This window comes from Varanus komodoensis, unplaced genomic scaffold, assembly GCF_004798865.1.
Source record: "Varanus komodoensis strain SLA01 unplaced genomic scaffold, ASM479886v1 scaffold4, whole genome shotgun sequence".
Taxonomy (NCBI): Eukaryota; Metazoa; Chordata; class Lepidosauria; order Squamata; family Varanidae; genus Varanus; species Varanus komodoensis.
Window position 1 is genome coordinate 18,946,812 of NW_025335941.1, and position 18,106 is coordinate 18,964,917.

The window sequence follows — 18,106 nt, forward strand, 5'->3', positions numbered from 1 at the left end:
TTTTGATAGCTAGGATGTGATCAATATCGTCATCAAAATAGTTCTGTTAAAATCTGTACATCAAACCTATGAACCTTCATCATATTTTAAGAGCCAGTGTGAAGTGCAGGGCTATTGTCATGAAGAAGTTCAGTCTGTTCTTGTGTCAAAGGTCAACTGCAGCCGAGGTCACTAGTTAGCCTTTTCCAGCCACATATATCTAATTTCTAACTGAGACTGATATTATATATATATTTATATTTTTATATATTTATATATTTTTCTTTAAAGGCAACCAAAATCTTTTAAAATTGCAAATACAAACAAATATAAATGTATATGGCACTTTCTCTCATGGGTTTAATTTCCAGTATAAGTGATACAGCTGTCTCATGTACAGTCTGTGGCTAAGGGGGTATCTTGATGTTTTATAAATAGATTTCTTCAGCAATAAAATAAATTATAGTATTTATATTGGCTGATTTGCCAAACTGAGACCACGGGACTGATGTCAGCCAGGACTACGACTAAAACTACTGAAATAAAATGAAAACAAACAGTCAACAGAAGCAGTTTGAACTACTTCTAAGAATGATTCCATCTTAAGTTGCCCATCAAAAGTCAGATGTAAAGTTTTGGTCACAGATTTATTCAAATCCAAATGCCTTTATTCCTCTCTGGACAGCTGTAGTTGTTGCATTATGCTTTGCTATCATCTTCTTTTGACTGGATGATGTCATTAGATACTTTGATTTCTATAGTATCTGAATTTAAAACTTCTTTTCCATTTTCTTCCTTTAATGGCAGTTTCCTATGAAAGAAAGTGAAAAATAAAAATATTAAATTTGAATACTATAATTGTAGTAGTAGTAATACTAATAATGCAACAAGAACAAATTCCTGACTCTTTGGATGATAATTATTTCTTGCAAGATATTTGTAGTTCTTGAAACAATAGTAATTTAAAAAAAGGATCTGCTTTTCCTTCAAGTGCTCCATATTCCAGTCCCCCCATTCCCGAGATTTTGGCACTCCAAATCATCTGGCCCTGTTTCTAAATTTCAGTTGATGAATCCAATATTTGATGTTTGACTTCCAAATTTTGCAAGGACATGTGCAGTTAGTATAGCTTTTTCTTGTACAAGCAGTCTTCAAAAAGTTTCTGCACTTTTAAAAACTCTATTTATACTTTTAAAAACTCTATTTACAAGTATTAAGAATTTCAAAACCAAAATACATTACTTTTCTACATAGTCACCTTCCTTTGTGATGCATTTTTGCCAGCATAATACTAACTTTTAATGCCACCAGCAAAAATATATAAAATATATTTATAAAATATAAAATGCAAAAGTGCAGAAACTTTTTGAAAACCCTCGTCTCTTTTCCCTTATGTCACCCCTGACACATCAATGATCTGCAGGGTTACTTGGATAAGGCACTGTAAAAAGTAATTTTGATATGATTGCACATACATTGTAATGATTTAACCTTTGCCTTGCATTTTACTAACATACTTATATAGCCGTCATCCATGCAAATGTAAGAATTTGAATTCAGGAGTCCCATGAGTTCCTGATTCAGAATGGAACAGCAGCCAGGAGCACAAGGGGTTAAAATACTCCTCACTCACTCTCATGAGGATCAGGTCACCACTCCTAGTATTCATACATTATAAATAATTCACACAGTCAAACCAATGAACAGCACAATATCCACATTCAGATCTGCACTCCACGCTCCTTAAGATGCATGTTAGATTTATGCCACTAGTTCATTCCACACAAAAGTCTGTTTGCATAGCTCAGTCTTCTTAGCTAAATTAGGGGATAAGAACTGAACAATTACATTTCCAAAAAAGTCCTACATTATGGCAAAATTTGGGATAATTTATTTTGTACTACACTGAAATTTAAAATCTACAGAAAGAGCTTCTTTGTAGTGAGGTAAAAAGTTTACAACATCAAGCTGTTTGTGTAATGTCTGAAAACTAGTAGTTCTTATTATTTTTCAGTGTCATTCGGACCCTCAATTTTTCAGTTTTTGTGTCAACACTTATTTGTAAATATAGCATTTTCAAGAGCACCTTGAAAACCAGGTGCTTTCATAAATACTTGCCAACAATAATTTTAAGTTGATTCATTTTAACTTTTCAAGCACTAAGCTTGAATTAGAAATTTATGTAATTTATTATTGTTATATTTTGAAATTCAATAAATTTTACAGATTCAAATAACTTCATTAGCTGCTGCTGTTGACTCCCTGGATGAAGGCTTTCCTAAACTGAATTTTGTGGATTCAAGAGCTAGTTTCATATGCTTGTTTCCATTACCAGTTTAAGACTCATATTCTCCCTTCAATCATATGGAAGATGAAGGCACTACACTGTGTGTATGACAATGTACTCGACCATTAAGTACATTATAAAGACTTGATATATCTTGCTCTGATATGGAATATTAAAAGAGCAACAGAACTGCCATATGTTTCTCTATTATTGACTGCCTTATTCAGATAAATTATTTGTGCTCATATCACACTGAAATCAATGGAATAAGTTTGTCTTGATTAAATTGTGCTTCACTGATTTCAAGGAAATGTCATGTTTCCTTGAAATGTTATAGAACTTTGAGTTGTATAAATATCTTTAAGAACAAGTAAAAGCTAGAAGAAACATTTTTCGTGCTGAAAGGAGAAAATACATTATGTTAAGCATGTAAATGCTATTGGAAGATGTTAAAAAATCCTGTAGATATTTATTTTATTTATTATGTATTTTATTTGATACTATCTATCCAATTTGTACTATACTTTTCATTCATACAACACATGACATGCATACAGTGGAAATAGTAAGCCAATATCCACTTTTGAATATGCAGAGTAGTTTCATAATTAAGATACTCCTAATATTGATTATATTGTTGCATCACATCAACTAGCATGGTACACCTTCACTGTTGTAATTTTCCAATTTCAGTTGACATTTATGTATTGTGAATAATAGTTGTGACTTTGCTAAATGTCAGGTTACATACTCTGGTTCTGTTAAGGGTGTTGTTTCATTGGGCTCATTTACTGGGCTTCCATCTTCATGATTGGTAATTCTTTCATCCTCTGTTCTCATTTCAACTATTGGCTCTTTGGACCCATCTTTCCTAGAAAATAAATGAATAAATAAATAACATTTAAAAAGTTTATTTGCCTTATTTACAAACTGATAAAAGCACAGACATTTTCTGTAGTTTCTGGAACCTTGTACCAGAATATCTCTGATAGTTTTTAAGGTCTCAAAACTATTTGCTAAGTCAGAATACATTTTAATTGCCAACATTTTGTTTTCAAATTATTACAAAGAAATAAAAACCAACCATAAAGTGATTAAATATATCACAATTATTACTGCTATCACTTTAACGTCATTCAAAACATGTTGCAAACACTCATATCAGAATTATTCATTCCATTTTGAACATAAAAGTGATGCTTAAAAATACACATTAAGACTAAATAATAAGCCTAGGTTATCTCTGTTTCCTGGAAGTACCCATCATTGAGCTCAATCAGACTTAATTCTGAGTAGGTGCATGGATGATTAGTGGTGCAGCTAGGTCTGGACCTTGGGCAGAGGTCCACAAGCCCCAAAGTCCAGTGGACACCTAAATGCCGAACAACAAGCAGGCCCAGCTTTAGTACCTGGGCTGGCAGAAGCCTGTAAGGAGCCACAGACACTGGCATTGTTCACCTTAACATACACTCTCTCTTCAGTCTCTCTCTCTAGAAAATTTAATGGTGAAGGATGGTTGACTAGATATGTACATAGCATTATTCTATAAGAAAATAACACTTATTTGCTAATAAATCTGATTAGCACCAGAGCAGCAGAAGCAAACTCACTTTTATTTCTGTAGTCATGATTATTCTGTGATTTACGTGAATTTATCTTGTGAAACTGCTCATGGTCAGAGTATTTCTTTTTTCAGGAATGGAAAGCAGTTATAAAACATGAAATGGGACAGGGTATGGTTGGGGGTGGGTGAGGGAAATGTGCACTTCGTTACTGAAATAAATCATTTGTGGACATCTGAAGCAGGGAACTGTTCAGGACAATTCAGTCCATGTTTTTTAAATTACTTAACTGCGCTACTTATTAGCTTGTGCTATTAGAAGTCTTAGTAATATAAAAGTAACAATCTATGTTGACACTGAGGTAAATAAATGGATATTCCATTCCATTACTCAATAGCATGGCTTCATGTCTTATCTCTTCAAATGCTACTATCCATGTTATAGGTTCAACTTAAGATCAGAAGAACAACCACAGTGGATCAGACTAAGGTTCCATCTGGTCTAGCATTCTATACACACAGTGGCCAACTAGTTACCCAAGGGAAATACGTAAGCAGGACATGTGTGCAAAAGAACACTCCTAGCCTAGTTCCCAAGCAATTGCTTCTAAAACTGGAGGTAGCATATATAGCCATCAGGACTAGTAGCCATTGATAGTTTTCTTCTCCATGGATTCCTCCAGTCACTTTTTACAGCCTTCCAGATTGGTTGTCATCAGTTCATCTTGTGAAATTGAGCTCCATGGCGAGTACCTATCTGCTCATATTTATGCCTTTACACCTCATATTTTTATATGAACAGATGGTAAGGTTTTCTAAATGCTTGCACAGACTTGAAATTCCATTTAAATAATTTGTCAGGTTGGATGGGCTTCCTCCTTTTCCTTGCAGTTGTATTAATCAGGGGAAAATTTGGGCTGAGGCATAAGGTTAATATGGTTCCTATCTTTTATCTGCCTTAGAAACCTGCTTATACCAAGTTAGATTAGTGGAACATCTCATTCAGTACCATCTGTACTGGGTGGTACCAGGTCAGAAGAAGGGAAGGAAGGAAGGGAGGGGAAAGAGAGAGAGAGAGAAAGAGAGAGATTTGTAATGCACACTTAGATAACTATATGTAATGCATATGGAAGTGGGACCTCTATATATTATTTACAAGTAGGAATTCCATCCCTACTTACCTGAAGAAAAAGCCACTGAGCTCACTTTTGAGTAAATCTGTGTAGGATTGTGTCATTTGTGAACTAGTAAACAAAGCAGAAGGGCAGGCTTTCTGGCTCTACTTCTAAGATGATTACTTGGGAATAGTCCCATTAGGTTTCACAAGGTTCCATAGGAACCCAGTAAGCATGCTCAGAATTAAACTGCAAGAATTACCCCCCCCCCCCGAAAAAAGACCTTTCTGGAAGCAATGTTTGTTGATGCCACCCTTTGAAAGTTTTCACAAAACACTCATCACACTTTAGAATTATACCAATGTTGCAGCTAAAGACTCTAAAGATTTTCCTCCTTTTACTATCAATCTTTTCATAGTATTGAAAACACAAGTTCATACCATTTAATGGTGGTTTACTAGGGATATGAATTTACATATGCTTGCAATTCTGATACTCACAGATATGCAGCTTTCCCCTCTTCTAGCTCTTTACTCTTTCCACTGGAGCCGCTCTTCTTTCCACAGATCCTTCTGGTGATGCACATTAGCAGTCCACATTGCCGCACAAAGAAACAGCTGACATCAGTCACAACAAGGATTAATAAAAGAGCAGCAACACCCAGTCCAATGACTGCACCAAGTCCAAGACCATTAAAAAGTGTGTCTAGAAAATAAACAAAATAGGCAAAGGTTATCCAGTTAACCCACTGTGATAAATGCATATGTGCAAGAGCTTGCATGTATTGATGACAGAGTTTTATGTCAAAAATATAAGGCAGAGTGATCTTACTGCCCCTCAATTGCCTCTAGAGTACCACGGAAACTTCTCACAACTGTCAAAGAGTTTGAAAAGAAGCATACTGGAAGATGGGAATGAGAAGAGAGGCCATGACAGAGAATACACTAAGGTCTCTCCAACTGCCTCCTGAGCCACTGAAAGGCTAAATGGATCAGGAGACCTGTCTACCTGCGATTTGCATTATACACAAAAGAACAGAAACAAAAATGACTTTACATTTTTCCATTCTGCCTGTCTCTTGCTCAAAGGCCATATGGTAGCTATCTATGGAGGAGCCCTCTCTCTACATGGAGTGCAATTCATAGGACTTGCTCCTTAAAAGACTTAATATTTCTTCTAGTAAGAAATTTTCTTCTGCTATGTATATTGATATTGCTAACTTTAAAAAGTGGTGGTTCTATGCACTTTAGAAAATGTGGCTATTCTTATGGAACTGATCAGAAAATTTAGTGGGGATAAGTGAAGGCTGATCATGCACTTTAGCGATAATAAAACATTATAGCTCAACCTTTAAAAAAATCAATCTAATTGATGATTTGTCAGATCCCATCATTCCATAGTGGAATGAAACAGAAATAGAAATGTTACAGGTATATACTTTTTGAAATTGTTTATTGGTATAAATACTTTTCAAAGTTTATTGTGAAGGTAACAGAAGTCCACACTTTATGAACTCCAAATATATATTTTACAGTTATTCCAATATAAGTACACAGAAATGAATTAAGTTTATTTTGCATTAAAATAGATTATATATTGGTTAAAAACTTTTCTTCTGTCTGCACATGCATACAACTAATGGTCATGAAGCAAAGCCATAAACTGAATAAAAGGACTCCTGTTTGAACATTTATTTAAACATCTTTAAAAATTAAGTATTTAGTATATTCAATGGCTCCAATGACATCAGAAAGTGTGCATAAAATAAAACCTACCATAAAACCCTTTATGTACAAAATTTCCCATTAAGAAATAAACTTTTTAAGTAATTTCTATCTTCGTTATTATTGGTCACCATTTCATTCTAAACTCTCTTATACAAAGTACCTAGAAGACTAAAGAATCCTAATAGAATTGATGGCAGCAGGAAATGGTCACCTTGTGGAACTCCTGAACTGTGGTGAAATATAAGTATTTGCTCAATTAAAGAAACATAGGTAGGATTGCCTAGCAAAGGATTGGCTATCCCAAAGGTGGTAGGATTGCAAGAGAGAAAATCCACTGTGCCCTCTTTTCATAACATCTCTCTATGTCATTAGCTGTTCACATACCTTTCTTTATTACTCCCACTTTTCTGGGGACCCAGGAAGCTTTCCCTTGCTTCTTTTTTGACACTTCTGAGATTGTGTGTTTGCATGTCTGCAGGGAAGGAAGCACTTGCTGCCTACCTTGCTCTTTTGCTCACAAGCTCAGCTAGATCCCATTCCAGAATTCTTCCCTGACCCTCTCCATATGCATTTCCCCCCTGCTTCCCAGTCAATTACATTAAATATTGCTGCACATGCCTTAATAAATGGAGCCATATTTCCCTATGAATGATATGTAACTATAATGTTATTTTAATTATTTGAATATATCACTTTTTTAATTATCTGAATATCTGAATACATGGTTAAGCAACTGCGCATTATTCTTCAAACCACCACAACCCTTAAAGTGCCAAGCTCTGGGAAGCTCCATATGCAACATGCAGTGACTCCTCTAAGTATTGAAGTTGCATGTCTGAAAGTGTATAGTCAAGGATACAGCTGTGTAAAATGACACTAAGTAGCAGCTTCTATAGTCTAGGACAGAGATGGCAAACCTACGCAGAGCCCTCTCTGTTGGCACGTGATCACCCCAGCAGCCATGTGCATATTTGGAAAGATTAAGGGTGCCAGGCAATGACGCCGATCATTAGCTGCGGGCAGCCGAGCTTTCACATGGGATTTGCTTGGACTGTGATTTTAGCAGAAGGTAGGAAAGGTAGGAAATACACTCAGGTAGGAAATACACTCAGGTGCCTTTTTCAGGGCTGGCCAAAAGCTGGTGACCAGTGGAACGTTGCCCCCTTGTCCTGGTGGTCAGCAAATCCAGGTTTTATTGCAGAGTTGGGACTTTACGATAAATAAGTGGGTTCCGAGTTGCAGTTTGGGCACTCGGTCTCTAAAAGGTTCGCCATCACTGGTCTAGGACTTCAAGGACTGGGTCTAGCAAGTGTTAGGCAGGGATGGAACAGGTTTCAACTTTGTGATGTTAGTTTGGTCAATACGCAGTTTCAATATGATCCATTTGTTTAAGGTTGGTAATACTTTCTTTCCCAAATTGCAGTATGTCCATTGAATTGTGTATAATCTTGGAAATAACGAATCGTATTTCTGAGTATATTTATTAAATTATTTCTTTTCTGACTTTTCAGACTGGATTTGGTTCTCCTTTAGCCATTACACATATTTTTAAAAATTAAAGAGTACAAATAAAATAAGCATATTTGTGTTAGCTGCTTGGAGTTTCAGCTATTGGGCAGTATTGAAATAATAATGATGAACAACAACAGCAATATTTTTTTCTTTCCATATATGTGTCACAGTACTTACTGCTGTCACTTATCTGCAACAGTTTTATAAATATTAGGTTGCTCCACCACACTGAGCAATTAATAATTATATATAATGCCTGATATTGAAATGTTCTCATATGACCTGGAAGTTAAGCCTGTTAGTTATGTGGCCTAGAACCAATCCAGAGCTTAAGTTGCAGTGGAAACAAAGCAGAACTGAACAACAACGAGTTTATGAATAGTGATAATTTGGCTTTGACTGGGCTGACTAACTTGGGGACATTTGGTGCAAGCTGTGATTTCAAGACGTTGGTGCAGGGGACATGTAGGAGGTATCAGTGATGGACTAATTAATATTTTTGATTGAGTACCAAATTATGAGGACACCATACGATATGAAATATAGTTGTCAAAGAGCCAATTCATCTCATTGGTTCATACTGGAGCATTTCCTCATTAACAGAGGTCCCCACCTCGAGAAGGAGGCACTTAAGAACAGCAAAAATTTAATGTGCCTATGGGGAGTTAAAACATATATGCTGAGCACTGACCATTTGGATATTATTGTATTATTTCCATTACCTTTCTTCCCCCCACCCCCCAAATGTAAGTAGCATGAGTCCAAAAGCATGATTGATTTGAGGGCCAGCTAAAACACTGTCAATTCCAGAATCCACATAAAAGAAAAGGTGCATTTGTTTAATTCAATATAAGAGGGTGAGATAAATAAGATTTAAAAAAGTTATAAATAATACTGTCCTTACTTTAGCTAGATCTATATAACATTTCATATAACATTCTTTGAGCCACTGTATTGGCCCAAATCCCAGATCCTCTCAAGGTTTGCATTGGGGGAAAAAAGATTCCCCTTTATATAACTACTGTGAGACCAATTGGGACTTGGCAGTTGGGAGAAAATTTCTAGTCAAATAGGGTCTTGGAGCTTGCCAGATATGTATGTACAGATGATACTTAACATCTCGCTTAGCCTGTGGAAATGGCTTTGGAAAGTGTAAACTTGATGCATTTTGCTTGATGGAAAAGGGAGTTTGACAGAAAGAAGTTAAGGAAACATAAAGAGTATGTCTACTGCAGAGTGTCAGCCTTCCATTACATGTGAGAGTCTGAGGTTTCGCACCATAATTCCATGGTTGTAGGATGATGGAGTTTCCTCACAATTTGGTATATAGCAAAAAGAAAGATCAATTAAGGAAGTAGCAATAAGGCACAACATGTGTATAAATCTTGGGGTTGTGGGGAGCAATTTCTAGAGGAAATTTCTCAGGGTCAAGAAAAGAGGTGTTCCAGGTGCTGCTCAAGCCAAAAATTATATGACTCAAGGCAGAACATGGAGTTCTAGTGAAACCAAGACATTTTTGTTGCTTTCGTAATGCACAATCTCAGAATAGAAAGGCACCACTGTTAGTGAGCAACTGGGGACTACTTTGTTTTTAAAGAATTTTGCAATATTAAGACCCTGCTCACCAGCTTATATGTAAATAGGGAGATCTAAACACCTAACTGTTCATACAGTTTGATAAATGCCTCTATTATTTAACTAATTAAAGATGTCTAGATTTGAATCATTTAGGCTTAATTTCTGATAATTGGGCAACCATATGCAACTTGAATTGCTCCCTGTAAATTTTCTGATTCTATAAAGAAATATTAAGGTGTTGTTATCTTTATTGAGTAAAATTTAGTTTTCCCCCCTTACAGATGGTGCTCAATTTGCTAATTAACAATTGTGATGCCAAAAATTAAGCTGAACTAACACAAGACATTATTTTAAAATAGGATCAAATGAGATGCCTTTAACATAACGTAATTTTTTGCACTGACTCTCAAATGTGCAATATTTTAGACACTAGTAGCAGTCTCCAGTGGATAATCAGTCATGCATAACTTGTTTAGTTTCAGCATTCTTTCAAGAAAACAACCATGAATTTAGCTTTTTTAAAAGAAGACATAGATGCAATGTTGCCTTACATGAATGTAGGTTTTATTGCACATAGTGGTATTTCTTTCTGAATAAACATGCTTATGAATGGGCCACACCATTCAGCAATCCCTTCAGAGTTTATATCCAAACATTAAGTTGTTAGTATGATGTGAACAAACTAAGTAGTTAGTGTGATGTGAACAAACCTAAAGGAGCCACAGCGAACCCTGGACTCTTGCAGTCTCTGTTCCTTAGTTTTCAATTAGCTTAGTTTTAAATGAAAATTTGTTAACTTTAGCTGCACTTTGTCAGTTTGAAAGAAACTCAACTCACTAATAAACAACCAGAACTACTTTGTTTGGCCACGCAGGTGCCCCATCCCTCATGCATTTTATTGCAGTACAAATAAATAAATAAATAAATAAATAATAAAACGGGCAATGAATGTGCTAATATCCAGCACTATCTTTATTTAGACTCAAAAGAGTTGTTTCATTTTGGTGCTCAGGCTTCATCTCTGCCTTAGTCCCTTGGGAAAATTATTTTTCTCTTAGACTCAAAGGTTTCATTCTGGGAAATTAGCCTTTTGTGAATGGATTTCTCTCTTCCTCCATTGCAACTATTTTATAGAAGAGCAGCTCTCCCAACAATAGCCATTCATGAAAGCATCCAAATGTGCCCAACAACCTAAAAACTTTAATTTGACATAATATGTTCAATGGACTTCCAGATCCAATAGCACCCACTCTAATAATAGTGGGTGCTATTACCTCCAGCCATTAAGGGACACAAAGGAAGATACCCAAGTAGCAGGAGCAAAAACATGAATTTACATATTAGAAGTAAGGTCACAGAAGACAGCAATAAAAGGCAAACAAGGACATGGGGAGTAGTTATATCAAGAAGGTTAATCATGATGGATGAACGACAATACCTACTGCCCATTATTTTTTGTTATTTTTATACTCCCTATCTATCTATCTATCATCTAATAATCTCGGACTCAATGAAATTTTGAATCCTCACTCTCTCAAACATAAATGCAGATGAAAAGCCGTGATGGATTGGACCTACAGCCCATAGTCCATAGCCCAGTACTCTGTTCACATGGTGAAAAAACTACTGCCTACAGGATCCCTTGAGCATGATGGTAGAGTTTGCCTGTTCAAGCTTCTCAGCAACTATATGTAGCCATGCTACCTCTGATGATTTTTGTAGAAAATATCCAACAAGACCAGTAACCACTGACAGCCAACTCCTCAGGAAATCTGTCCAATCCCCCTTTAAAGCTATCCATACTGAATTCCACCATATTTTCAGTATTGTGTTCAGTTCTGATCACCTCACCTGAATAAGAATGTAATTGAATTGGAAATATACAGAAAAGGACAATGAAAATGATCAATGGGATGGAACATCTCCTGTATGAGGAATGGCTGCAACAACTGGTACTCTTCAACTTAGGAAAAAAGGTGAGTGAGGGATGACATGATAGAGGTGTTCAAAATAATACATAGAGGAGAGAAAATGAGGAGGGAGACATTTTCCCCCTCCCATAACACTCAGACCTGGGCTCATCCCAGGAAGCTGATTGGAGAAAGGTTTAGAACAGAGTGGAGGGCAACAAAGATGACTCAGGGCTTGACAATAATTCTTATGGTGAAAGACTGAAAGACCTGGCCTTGTTCACCCTTAAGAAAAGGAGACTAGGAGGTGACATGATAGCACTCTACAGATACCTCAAAGGCTGTCACAGAGAAGAAAGAAAAGACTTATTTTCACTCATTGTTCCATATCCAGTCATCCCAAGCTGTATATGGAGCAATGAACTTAAACTACAGTATACCAGGTGCAGGCTAGACACAAGGAAGAACTTCCTGCCTGTGAGAGCAGTATGCCAGTGGAACCAGCTGCCAAGAGCAGTTGTGTGCTCTTCCATACTAAAGACATTGAAGAAGAAATTAGACAGTTATCTGATTGGAATGGTGTGACTGGCATCCTCCACCAGCAGGACTCGATGGCTTCCTTGGCTCCTTCTGACTCAACCATTGAATGAATCTATGAATGACATAATTATTTACAAAATGTATAGTTCAGTCATGACAAACACTGCAGAAGGAAGTAGTGATGACCACCAATCTAGATAGCTTTAAAATGGGACTGGACAGGTTCATGGAAGCAGAGACTTTCTGTGGCTACTATCATGACTGGTTATGTGCTACCTCCTTCACCAGAGCTGGCATGCCTGCATAAACCAATTGCTGAGGAACCTGGGCAGGCAGAGGCCTGACACCCTTCATGCTTGAGTGATCCTCTGGCCAGCTGGTTTACCACTATATGTATAGAATTCTGGACTGGATGGATCTTTAGTCTGATCCAGCATGGCTTTTCTTATGTTCTTATGCTGGTTGCCCTTCAGGATGCAACTGCATAACCACATATCTCCCACCCTGTGAGAGAAGAAATTGAGAACTCTGTAATAACCTGATTTGGAGAAAGATTCCAAACACCCAGTTGTCATAAGGCAGCTAGCTTGCCAAAGGAAAACACAATCAAAGCCTAGCATGTCACACAATGCGCCACATGTGCATGACTGAGTGGACACATGATGCCATCAGTTCTGAAACTATTAATCAATCGTTAAGGGAAAAAAACAAACTGAATCCAAGTATTCTCTTCAACTCTCCGTGGCACTAAATTACATTAGAACTAACAGCATTATCAGTCTTTTTTGGTAGGGAACAGCCTCATGAACAGTGTTGCATGTCATTTGCTGTTGCACAAGAGGATCATGGAACTTGAGTAATTACTGTAAAGTTTTCTAGATAAAAATATGCATATAAGAAAAGCTAAATACTGATGGATACTTATGCAAAGCATGCTATTATGATTAAAATAGACCTCAGATCCTAAGAAGGAAAAAATAAAATATTGTATTTGATTGGCAACTCTCTGCATATTTAATGATCATTTAAATATATCACATATTAATGCATATTTAAGTGTATTGAGCTCAACCATTTAGATTGAAAAGTTGATTTAACATCACGTTTTGCAAGCTAACAACATTTTTATAGTAGCAGTCTATGTACAATTCTGCTAATTTTGGCTTTTCTGTAGATTTTGATAGACATTTGTCAAACCCATACTAGTTTTAGTATTAGATGCTTTGAAATATGAATAACCCATTATATCTACATTACTGTCATATTAATGGAACAAACATCTGTCATCTCGATATTTGATTACATAAATCAGTTCAACAAGGGTTTCTCTAATAAATGTTGAATGACTTACTTAACCCTATCCTTTCAAGTACAGATATAGAGATGTTGGCTTGGACTGAGGATCAGATTTCATGGAGTTCCTATGTCATAAGGAAGTGAGAAGGCACTCTTTGTGATTCTTGCTATTACAGCATGCACTTTCTCCTGAAAGTCTTATCTAGTGTGCTGGGGACCTTCTGGAGCAGGATAAAAGGCAGCACAGGGAACTTCAGAGAAAGGATTAAATAAAGTTCTCCTCTCACACTTACTCCAGCAGCAAGCCCCTATTAAATCATGCTGGTTTCCATGAATGCAAGCAGCTGTTCATAGAAGAATCAGTCTGGACCCAATTCAATTCAAAAAGTATTCCACCAATGCAAGATCATACAAAAGAAACTTTATATCATTAGTATTAGTACTAAGAGTAGGTAGAATTTTAAGGAAAAAATGCTGGATCTAGCTCTTGGTGCAGAAAAGTAGTTTGATGAGATTATTTCAAGTCCAAATGGGAACCTGCATCCAACCAGTTCTATTGAGTCTAAGGTCCTCAAACTTTTTGAGCAGGGGGCCAGCTGAAAGATGCCAGCGATGGACGCAGGCTGTCAAGGTGGTGCAGGTGGGGGGGCGCGGTTGGCAATGCAGGGGGCAGAGATTATTCTCTCCAAAACAATCTCCTGTGCACGGCTAGGCATCAGCTTGCTTGCAAGGAGATCCTTTTCTCCAAGTGAGTCCAAAAAGATCTCCTCGCAAGCAAGCCAGTGCCTTGCCACAGTGTGCGTGTGTGCACATGCGCAGTAACCTATGGCGGGCTGGATAAATGGCCATAGTGGGCTGGATCCAGCCCGTGGGCCGTAGTTTGAGGACCCATGGTATATATGGACATACAGATACTATGTATCTACAGATTCTAAATGTCAATTATCATTGTTTGATCAGGGAATATGACTGTTAACAGCTGATACTTATTAGGTATTCAAAGAGATTTCATTCATGGAGTGCATTTGAGATCCAGAGCATCATAGAGATCTTAGTGTAGAACAAGGGCAAGAAAGGAGACCTGGGTTCAAATTTCCACAGCCTTGAATTTCACTGGGTGACTTTAGACTAGTCATGCTTTGAGAATCAAAAGTTAGCAACATTACTTTAGGGAACCATATTTATATCCTGACAGAAATGTCCAGGGAAGGGAATAACAAGAAAGGAACTGACAGGTATAGAGAGAAATGTAGAATGATAATGCCTGGCTTGTACCACCTCAACATCAATACAACCAACTAAAGAAGCTCATAGTCCAGGGTGCCTTCTATTGAAAAATCCTAAGATCTTGTTTTTTTTGTTTTTGGTCACAGTTTTTTAAGTTATATTTATACCCTGCTATTCAGCTTTCCACAATGGACCCAAAAAAGTTTTGTTTAGTAAGGAATTATGCTAATACAAAGCTAAACACAGTATGTAAGGGAAAGTTACAAGAGTTGAAAAGAAGTAGGGCAATTATGTTTTTGTTTGCTGCTGGCAACAAATCGTAAGTCATTCATGCACAGCTGCTCATCATGCAGACTGAGTAATATTTTCTACACTGCATGGCAAATAGACAATCTGCACAGAAAACAATGCATGAAAACAATTCACTATGTGGTGACAATTAAGGCATAAAACACTTTAAAGGAGTTCTAAGGTACACCTATAAAATGAAAATTGGCCCTTTGTTATACGTATAGTTGATTCTTTGTTTCCCTAACTTAAAAAAAGTTGCTACAGCAGTAGAAGCAGCATTTTTGTAGTATAGTGTTTGACCTTATTTATTTGTTTTATTATTTCTATATCCCACCTTTCTTTTTACAAAGGAGTCAAAATCAATTTTCTTCCTCCTGCTCTCAGTTGTATGCCCACAACAACAACTCGGTGAGGTAGGTTGGGCTGTGAGACTGGATCTGGTTGACTCCATGGCCAAGTGGGGACTAGAACCAGGTGGCCTAGTCCCAGTCCTGTGCTCCTAAGCACTACATCACAATGGCTCTATTAACAATGTGCAGAGATACACATTGAGCTCACATGTTGAGTACCTTTGCTAAGCTAGAAAGGTGTGGACCTACAGCCAGATGGGAGACCACATATGGAAGTGTAGCAGTGGTAGGACTCAATGGCCTTATAGGTCCCTTTCAACTCTAGTACTATTACAGTCCATTACAAGGTCACTTTTGGAATTTTAATTAGTATTCTAGGATTTTGTATATCCAATAAACATGTGGTTTTGTATATTAGCCTGACTACACAGAGAATAAAAAATCTTATAAAAATATGCACGGAAAAGTCCCCTAACACCTTCAAACTGAGACCAAAAATATATGTTACTTGGAAGATGTAATTAGCTCCTCCATCCCTCACTCTTATTCTTCTTTTCATTTCTATTTGGTTTAAAATATGTTTAGAGAACTTGACCCAAATTAAAATATGGATTAGTAGGACTTTAGTCATTTGCCTCCCGCTGTAATTACTTTTCCAGACACCCTTCTGGACCTCCACACTGCAAACCTAAGAACTCCACCCATAAAGACATAAGAACACAAGAAAACCCATGATGCATTAGACCAATGGCCCATCCAGTCCAGCACTCAGTTGAACTGCTGCCCACAGGATGGGAACATGAGTTCCACCTACCTAAGCCTGCATCAACCTGCATATGCAGGCACAGCACCCCTGATAACCTGTATCCTGCTGTTGTGTTGTAAATCTGCTATCCACAGGTCATTTTGGGAAGAAAACCATGGAAGGAAATAGGAAATATACATGAAAATATACATGGAATATACTAGGAAATATACATGACCCCCCACCCCCAATCCTGTGTATCACTGAATTGGTCCATCTTACTGTTTTGAAAAAGAGGACTTCAGTTCAAGCTGTCATATGTACCTGAAAGCTGAAACAAGTAATTAAAAACTTAAAGAAAAGAAGGAACTCTATTTCACAAATATTGGTTCAAAAGATGGGAATGGAATGCAGAAAACATTGCTTACTTATTTTGTTTGGTAAGGCCTGATATATTTTGGGGAGCATTTTGAAAATATCACCAACTTTTCAGAGAAGAAACTATCATATTTTCAGACCCCTTCATTTTCCTTGGCCTGTTGTAAAATTCCCAGACAGGACTTTGTTCTTGTTAATGAAAATGCCCATGTTAAGCTGTCAGAGTAATAATTAATTAAGCTATTTCTAAGTGCTGTTTCTCACATGACTGTTTCCATAAGCATGGATATGTGGAACCTTATCAAGGGGGTTCCATATATGGTTCCCTTACTGTGTTTGCATAATGATTCCTTATGGTTGAGATATGCCCAAGTCTAAGAACAGCACTGACTTTTTATAGCTCCATAGATTGAATTTTTTTTTCTCTATGTCTTGAAGGATTTTAGAAGGCAACAAATGCTACTGAATGCTGGTTCACTCATTCACAGGCTAGCGATTCAAATCTGATATGACTTCTCTGTGTGACATAGCCTCCTCACTTTCAGTTGTCATCATGTGTCTAACTATGTTTGAAACAGGTCAGGTCAGTTTTCACATGATTGATGCATGCATAGCTGCCCTGAGTAACATGCCAAGTCACATTCAGAATGGCTGGGGCACTCACATGGTCCTGGTGCTCCACTTTTATAAATAATATTTGGCTGACAATTGTGCAAACTGGTTCTGGTACACACTCCATTTCAATGCTAAGTGAATGTCTTTGCCCTGCTGTGCTACTGAAGCAATCTGGACTGCCCAGATCATCATGTAAACAGCTGCCTATGCAAAATTGATGTGATTTCTTTGTTCACAAGATGTCCCTGAAATCTAAAGGTCAATGTTTTGGGATCTGAGGCAACATATACTATGAATTCCTGCAACATGATTAAGCATTGTTTAACAGAAATTTTGGCATTTTTCTTTCCATTTGTGGTGAAGAGAACTTGCTCCATTGTAAATCCCTCCCTGGTAAGGTAAGGGGCTTAGGGGCTATTTCTGCTGACTCATAGAATGGCCCCTGGCTCTGAGGAAGAGAGGCACTTTCATGGAGCTAGCATGTCTCTTCCTTACAATCACGAGCTGCATAGGCAATAGAGTGCTTTTCTGTCTTTCTCAGATAGTAGCATTCCCCGAGTTTTATCACAGGCAGTTTCACAAATCTCTCTCCAAAAAACAAAAATTTCCAGTGTGATCAAAGCGCACTGCAGTCTGCAGTTCATATTGAAAACAAGAATTATTACAGCAATCTCTGGAAGTTGTTTTGCTGCATAAATTTATATTTAGCATATTATTACTATCATCATCAGTTATTAACAATTAAAGGACTCGGGCATGAACTGCAATGTTCAGATCCTTTGGTTTCCATGCTTTTCCACATTTTGCAAAGCAGTTTCTCAATCAAATAGTAAACACAAAAATGCTTAAATTGTTGGAAATAGTTTGAAAAGGCAAAAATAGGAGTAAGTCTTATAAAAAAATAAACTAATGAAGAAATGGGACAGAACAAAGTTGTGCTTGAAATATGAACATAGAAGAAAGAAACACAGCTCTATTGATCCCTAATGTTGTCA

At 37.1% G+C, this 18,106-nt stretch overlaps 1 protein-coding gene across 1 annotated transcript in view; it reads right to left on the reverse strand.

Moving 5' to 3' along the window:
• Window positions 1–601: 601 nt before the first annotated feature.
• Window positions 602–18,106, reverse strand: part of NCAM2 (neural cell adhesion molecule 2) — a 269,390-nt gene continuing 251,885 nt past the window's right edge. Inside the window, 3 exon segments of the mRNA XM_044441751.1 lie at window positions 602–790; window positions 3,018–3,137; window positions 5,443–5,647. Coding sequence (XP_044297686.1) covers window positions 679–790; window positions 3,018–3,137; window positions 5,443–5,647 — 437 coding nt within the window. The 3' untranslated portion in view covers window positions 602–678.